General features: G+C 41.4%; 1 protein-coding gene across 1 annotated transcript in view; it reads left to right on the forward strand.

Annotated features, from left to right (window-relative positions):
• Nucleotides 1–7,399, forward strand: part of SORCS3 (sortilin related VPS10 domain containing receptor 3) — a 642,617-nt gene extending 635,218 nt beyond the window's left edge. The window contains exons 26-27 of the mRNA XM_055424699.2: nucleotides 4,528–4,688; nucleotides 5,470–7,399. Coding sequence (XP_055280674.2) covers nucleotides 4,528–4,688; nucleotides 5,470–5,534 — 226 coding nt within the window. The 3' untranslated portion in view covers nucleotides 5,535–7,399. The remainder of the gene's footprint in view (nucleotides 1–4,527; nucleotides 4,689–5,469) is intronic.
• The last annotated feature ends 787 nt before the right edge of the window (nucleotides 7,400–8,186 follow it).

The raw sequence follows: 8,186 nt of genomic DNA on the forward strand, positions 1-8,186 counted from the left end.
CCAATTAGCAAAGATTCAATATATTAATAGAAATGGCCTGGTCAGAGCAGTACCCATTTATGGAGATACTTGAGTTACATACAAAGCACATTTTCATTCATTCAAGGATTTGGTTTTGGGGATGCCTGGTGGTTGCTGAGGCTTGAAGATCAGCTAAACCAAATTTATCACCTTCTGGCTCCTGCTGCTGCTAAGTCACTTCAGTCGTGTCCAACTCTGTGTGACCCCATAGACGGAAGCCCACCAGGCTCCCCCATCCCTGGGATTCTCCAGGCAAGAACACAGGAGTGGGTTGCCATTTCCTTCTCCAATGTGTGAAAGTGAAAAGCGAAAGTGAAGTCGCTCAGTCGCGTCCGACCCCTAGTGACCCCTCGGACTGCAGCCTACCAGGCTTCTCCATCCATGGGATTTTCTAGGCAATAGTACTGGAGTGGCTTGCCATTGCCTTCTCCGCTTCTGGCTCCTAGAACTCCATATTTGCTGAGGACAGGGGCCGGTACAAGTTCTGCAAAGAGGTATTTGTGTCAGGTGTCTCTAAATTAAGGCCAGAGTTATCCTGTGACTTAAGAAAACTTTCTCTTCTCTTGTAAACATTGCTAAACTCCCTAGACAGTCAACTTATTAATGTAGCTATCTCTTAATGTGCAGACTTTAATACTTGAATCTATGCCAGGTAATGGCATTTCTGAATTATTCTACCTTTGTAGAATAATTAAATACCAGCCAACCCTTTCTTAAATACCATTCAACCCTTTCTATGTCCCTGACAGTGAATTAGGATACAGGAAACAAATACTAGTTAAAGTGGATAAACAATTTAAGTCAGTTAAGAGTAACCAGTCATCAGTTAACTTTTCTTTTCTAGTCACTTTTTCTGGAAGCTTTTCTTCCAGTGCTCAAGCCTGTTGGCTGAGGTCCTGTTGAATCTCCCTTTATTTCTTTGCTCTGCTTTCCCTCTCACTACCTACCTGGAACTCCAATGATGGCTATATGGAGGGTACCTGGCCGGCCGGCAAGTAAATGTCAGGTTCTAATCCATGGTTCCCAGAGTCTCCTTTGCTTCTTTCATTTCTGCCCAATGGAACTTTCTGCAAAGATGAAAATTCTTTATGATCTCTACTGCCCAATACAGTAGCCACTGGTATGGTGAAAAAACTGAATTTTCAATTTTATTTAATTAATTTAAATTTAAATAGCTACAGCTGACTAGCAAACACTTGAACAGCATAGGCTAGGGGAAGTGTCATTCTCTTTCTGTTTCCAGATCACTCACCAGGCTCTGATTTCAGACCCCAAACTTTCTCTCTGCCATCTCCAACATTAATTCATTAAGCCAATAATTCATTCAGCAAACATTTATTGAGTGCCTGCTCTGTGTCAGGCATTGTCTACAATCTCAGCATCCCAAGTGGTCACTTAATAGAAGGGGAATCTAATTATTTAAAGGAATCTTGGAGATCATAGTAACTCTTTTCTTCTTCCTCTGTTAAGGGACTATATTTGATATTTCTTGGATGCTGCTGCTGCGTCACTTCAGTCGTGTCCGACTCTGTGTGACCCCATAGACAGAAGCCCGCCAGGGTCCCCCATCCCTGGGATTCTCCAGGCAAGAACACTGGAGTGGGTTGCCATTTCCTTCTCCAATTTAGTGACTGCTATTTTGTGATATCTTAGGCAATATAATAAAAATTCACTTTATGATGGCTTTTATTTTCTGAAAATTCTACCTAATAACACCTTCTTTCTAGACTGTAGATTTGTTTTGTGCTTATTGTCCAAGAAAACTTTTGAGTTGTATTTTCTAGTATCTTTTTTTTCAGTAAGGCTTTCATGATAGTGTGAAGCCTACTCTGCTTCTTCTAAATTCTTCTCACAAGCTTCTAACACTTAGTCGTAGATGGAACAAACAAATAAAAGCTGAAATTTATATAGATGACTTGGATTGATCCATCTTACTTCTCTTATTAAGATCCTCTTATTAAAACTTATGTGAATGTATAGCCCAGGACGTGCCTCTAAACTTCATTTCCCACCTTTCTTTTCTGCAAAATGGGATTTAGTCTTGACTTACAGTCTCAAAAGTCTTACAGGTAGATGTGTTAAAAAATGAACAGAAATTTGAAAAAAAATTTAAATGCTGCCCATTGTGACATAAAATTCATTCTCTTCCAACCATCTATTAAAAATATTGAAAAAAAAGTGTGTTTTCAAAGATGCACATAAGGTGAAAAATCTTTATAAGGGCAAATATATCAAAATTCTCACAGGTATCAACCATTAAAAAAGCAGGAAGTTGGAGACAGTAATCTCTGTCTGAAGCTCTGAAGTACCCAGACTTGTGTGATCAGGAGTGGTTTGACTGCCCCTAGCACCTAATAAATATTACAGTTGATACCAACATTCATGAGTAATATGTACTTTTATGATTAGAAGAAATCTAAGTCATTAGGCTGCCTTTCTATTTAGATAAGAAGAAAGTAAGAGCTAGCATGAAATTTTAATTACTCACGTTTAGAGAGCCTGTGGTTTGCTGCCTCACACATAATCTATTCATTTAAGGTTCTTGTAAATTATATTAAGCTAGTTTAGATCAGTAGCAGTCAAGGGACACCTCTCTTAATGTATGGAAAGCAGCCATTAAAAACATGAAAATTGGATGTCAATGAAAGGTAGAAACTGTCCATTTTCAATCATATTTTGAGGTCTTTCCAAATTAGCTACAGAAGACCTTATTAAACACCCATGTTCTATCTCGTTGTGGGGCTGAAGCAGGGAAGGGAATGTAGATGCTTAAAAATACAACTGGTTGACTCTAGGGCAACAGAGTGGCTCTGTTTCACACTTTCACAGAATCTTCTGTATTGGGATGGGTGTCATATGTCTTGAGTTTTAATAACATCTATGCCAGTAATCAACTTCATGAAAGGTCTGAGCTTCAGACCAATTTGCCCACCATTTAATGAGGTAAGACAGGGCTCTTCTACCTGTAAAATTCTAAGATAGAAGTGTGGTCTTTTTGTTTGAGGGCATAATAAATGAAAATAGAGCATTGGGCTTTGAGGTTATTTATCTATTTATTCAACAAATACTTACTGAACATGAACCCCATACCAAGCACTATGTTAAGTGTATAGCATTGAAAATGGAAAATGTTGACCTTGCAGATGTGGGGCTTTAGTGGGAGAGAAAGACAGAAAACAAGTCCACACACATGGCCTATTCCACCACCCTAAACCAAGACCCTATTAATTTCTTTCATAGACACCATCCTGTTATTACGCGTTTATGGTGGGAGAGTTTGGGTGGTCAGGAGAGGCCTCTCAGAGTGGCCTATAAGCCAAATTCTGAAGGGCAAGAAAGATACTATCACAAAAAGAGTAGAAGGTGTGTTATAGAGGGAACAGTTTATTCAAGGTCCCCAAGGTGGGGACGAGCCTGGTGTATTAGAATCTTGAAACTCAAAGATGGGGTTTCAGAGTAGTGGCATCAGCACCAGCTGGGAACTAGGCAGAAATGTAGAATTTCCACCCATCCTGTTCAGACCTTTAGAGCAACAAATGCATTTTAATAGGAACCTGGTGAGGCAAAAGCACATTGAAGTTTAAGGAGTGTGGGATTAGAAGGAATCAAAGGAGGCTGCAGAAGCTGATGCACAGTGGGTCAGGAAATAACAGAGATGAGTCAGGAGATGAGTACTCCTGTAAGATTTCAGTCTTAACCTGCCTGCTTCTTTGACCTCGAGTCTGTCTGCCTTGTTTACAAACCTACTACTTTGGTGTCTTTGAAGGAAGTTACTTCTCTTAATCCTTGCCTTAGATAGCACCACTGACTCAATGGACATGAGTTTGAGCAGCGAACTCTGGGAGATAGTGAAGGACAGGGAACCCTGTCATGCTGCAGTCCGTAGGGTTGCAAAGAGTTGGACATGACTTAGTGACTGAACAGAGAACAGCAATCCTTGCCTTAATCCTCTCTGCAACATAAGAGAAAGCTATTGTTATTCCTGTTGAACAGATGAGGAAACTGACTATGGAAGTATTTACGCTACTTGGTCCATGGATGGTGTTCTGAATATGGTAGCAGTGGCTATAAGTCTTTTATCTCCTCTCCTATTTATAAAGGAAACCAATGTGAGTTAATTGAACTGATGTAAACTTAGCAAAAGCTGTCTTTTCACTATGATGCCACCTCATAGTCTCAAAGTTCAGCTTCTTTATAATAACTGGTAAATATTTTAAGGGGTTTAATGCACAGCTGGTCAATAGTATTGCCCTTCTCTTTACATTTGCTGGTTTTGCCCCAGAAAAAGGTGAATTCCTTGGGGAGTTCTGTGGTTTACAACTCCTCTGGGCATCTGGGTCCCTCCTTGTGTTCTTTGACCTCGTGAAGACAGTATCTGGTTGGCCAGCCCCTTTCCCTGACTTTGATCCTGTAGCTTCCTCCTCCCTGTTATCACCCAAGATTTCCAATTGCCTCAGTGTGGCACGCCCTGTGATTATAATCTGATTTTGCTCCTGTCCCATGTAGGAAAATACCCTGGATTAACATCTATGCTCAAGTCCAACATGACAAGGAGCAGGAGATGATTGGGTCAGTTAGCCAAAGTGAAAATGCCCCCAAAATCACACTCAGTGACTTCACCGAACCCGAGGAACTCCTGGACAAAGAGCTGGACACCCGGGTCATAGGTATGTATGCTGGAATCCCCAAGCTTCTGATTTCTCTGTCCTCCAGACACTGAGTCAGCCAGCCCACGTGGCCTGTCCTTCAGGTAGAGCTAGTCTGGAGGGTGGGGAAAACAAACAGTTGCCTCAGTGACATAAAACCTGTAATAATCAGGTTTTAAAGTGTCTGCCTCCTCTGACCACATGAAATTGGCAGAACTTTTTCTCTTAAAAGTTGATCAAGATCCAAAGTGCTATAGTCTGAGCAGGAGAGGGCTGAGGCCAATTATCCATTACTATTGGGCATTTTTTTTGCCTCTAAGGTAAAAACATTATGCATCCTAATAATCACACAAATAGGGACTCTGCCATCAGAGAGCACTGGATTCATTTTCTTGCTCTGTCAATCTGCTAGCTCTGTGGTCTCTCTGTGCCTCATATTCCTCATCTGTGAAATGGGAATAACATTACCTGCCTTGTAAGATTGTTGTGATCATAAAGTGGCATATGCCATTAGCACAGTGCCTGCCACATTATAAGTGTTCAATTCCTGTTGGCTAGTACTATTGCGATCAGAAGAGTTTATGATGGCAAGGGATTGATGCTACCTTGTGTGCTGGTGTGGGAGAGGGCAAACATTAAACATAGATTAGATCAGGCAGTGAACTGATGGGATAGACTACCCAGCTGCCCTGTCTGATAAACGCATATCAAGGCGGCTTGGTATTCAGCAATAAATAAAGCAAAGATACATCCTCCTGTGACATGCACACCCTTACCTTCCTTTGTCTTCTCTCCCCTGCAGGAGGCATTGCCACCATTGCAAACAGTGAAAGCACAAAGGAGATTCCCAACTGCACTAGTGTTTAATACCAACAAGCCACGTGGTCAACCGTCTTTCTGACTTTTTATTTTTGATGATGCCTATTACTCTTATTATGGAAAAATGAAAGTGTCTTTTTTACCTATTGTTTACCAAGGGCCCCATGAATAGCAGGCAGATGCTTAGCTGTGGGAGGCAAAGCATACTTAGCTGATTATGAGCCACGAAGAATAAATGGCTGTTTTTGTGCTAAGGGCAAAGGATGCGTCTTCCCATGGCTTTCTTACTTCATTCTGCCGTTTACAGTGCAAGAAATCTTGTTTCCCCTGTGGTCTGTCTTTTTATTTTTTAAGTTGTGTTGATTTTTCACTAACCTCCCATCCTCCCCCTGCCCTGTACAACACCAAACCACCAGTACCCACCCCCTCCCTCCCACCTAAAACGTAAACCATTTCCCAGTTAGATCTGCAGGAGGTAGGTTGGTGGGGTGTGAGCGTGGTTGCAGAAAGTGCACAGCACACCTGTCAGAAGAGACCCTGCCTCATGCATGTCCATTGCGAGGCTGCAGATGGCTTATTGTATATAATTACAATGTAAATAGCTTTTTATTTCCTAAGAAATAATTTAATGTTTAGTAAAAAAGAAAACTGAAAAAAGAAAGATGCGTCTGTTGGCTTATGCACTCACCTTCGGAGCTGACCCACCCCCAGGCCTGCTTGACGTGTTGGGTTCTGGATGCTCCCCAGTTGTCTGTCGCACTTAACTCTTGCATCTCTGTGTCCCTGCCATCACTGGTTTCTATTTCTGTATATAAAGTGGGGAGGGGGAGTACTTCTTTGAAACAAACAACTGGTAAAGGGAGGACAAGAGTGATATCACAGAACGTGTGAGTTTCTGGTCCCATCTGTGATGTGGAAGAAGTTGCAAGATGAAGTCCACTAGAGGCTTCAAACTGAAACCCAGATGGGCAAACAAGGCTTCCCCTCCAGAAGAATGAGGTTGAGGATAGTTATCAGTCTGAGGCTTTCTTTAAAGAAGCCAGGCTATGGTTCTAAAAACATGGCTTTCTGTTTTCTGGTTGGAGTCCATGGAACTGTATAATGCTTAGAGGGAATTCTCTGGCTATTCTTAACTCAGAAAACTCCCTTAGGCACTAGGTTAAGTTCGGTGAGTGCCTCAGCCTGGGAGAAGTTAGATGTGGGAAGGGAGCCAGCACTAGTGGAATCATGTAGCCATGCAAATCCTACACGCCAAATAGGGGTCTAGCCGTTAATGATCTTAGTCAAAGTTGATTTTAGCAAAGCTGTGCTACTTGCTTGTCAGATGTACACAATTCCTTAAAGTCAAATGTCTGCCTTCAGTTCTCTTAAGCTGGTTCTTGCATCTGGGGCGAGTAACTTTCAAAGCCAGTGTTCTCTTCTCCCACACCCCAGCCCCTTCACACATCTCACATGTCAATTCTTTTTAGGAGGGTTGCTTGAAGCCATGCTGTAGCATTGTTTTATTTTGGACTCAGCCTGAGCACGCTTGTTTTAAAAGAAAAGGTATACTGTATATATATATGGGAGGAGAGGCTAAATTTTGTACCTGTCCATTTATGTGGGATATTGTTCACATCCTTCTCTGTGAGACAATGAGAGAATGTGACCTCAAGAAATTGGACTGGCTACAGCATAGAATTAGGACTATTTCTAAAGATCCTGCTTTTTCATTTCAAGGGTTAAATGGGGCAGACAATTGCAATACTTGTACTAAACACTGGAATACAAATGCATGAGTCATATCTATATATACAGTATATGTACATATACTGTTCTTGGTTTTATTGTTCCATTTGAATATTTCTACTGTAAAAAAAAGACAGTGGTTTTGAAATTGTTGAAAATAAATGTATTTTTGTATATCAAAGCTATATACCTGGCTGAGAGTTCTCTCTTTGGGCAGTTGTCTTGATCTATTGTATCATCCAACTATTGCTGCAGTAATTCTCCATGGGTAAAAGAATCTGACAAGTACATAAGAACAGATATTGATGTTCTGCTTGTGAGTCTTCAGGTTGGCTATGATTTGGCTGAGCTCACTTGGGGTTCACCAGGCTCTCCTGAATGCACCCTTCAGTTGGCTCAAGTCTGCTTATCATTCTGAGACCAGCAGCCAGCCAGGATGTTGTTTTCATGGTAGATCACAGAATTCCAAGTGAGACCAGCAGCATGCGCTGTCCTCTAAGGCCCTGGCTCAAAATGGCTCCTCTATTACTGTCACTGACCTTCCATTAATTAAAGAAAACCATCTGGCCGTGTTCAATATTAAGGGGCTAGGGAAATGACCCTGGTGCAAGGCATTACTGAATTACATGACAAAAGGCGTGGATATATAATTCCAGTCTAGGGAGGGTAAGAAGAATTGAGAACAGCAGTTCAATTTAGTCTACCTGTTCATTTTCTGTGACCCCATGGGGAGCTTTCATTAGATGGCCCGTTTGAATCAGGATCTGAGTGTCCCATCCCAAATATTTGTGGCCAGGACTTTTGAGCCGAAGTCTTATAATCCCAAGGCCTTTGAGTCTGACACAAGCTCCCAGTAAATAGTAGAGGTGGGACTCCACCTCAGGTCTGAAAGATTTCAGCAAGAGTAACGAAAAGAGGAGAGGAAACCAACAAGGTATATATCGTTTTTATTTTTTTAATTTTTAAAAAATT

Source organism: Moschus berezovskii, chromosome 12 (assembly GCF_049115385.1).
Source record: "Moschus berezovskii isolate FMDL1 chromosome 12, NW_MosBer_1.0, whole genome shotgun sequence".
Classification (NCBI taxonomy): domain Eukaryota; kingdom Metazoa; phylum Chordata; class Mammalia; order Artiodactyla; family Moschidae; genus Moschus; species Moschus berezovskii.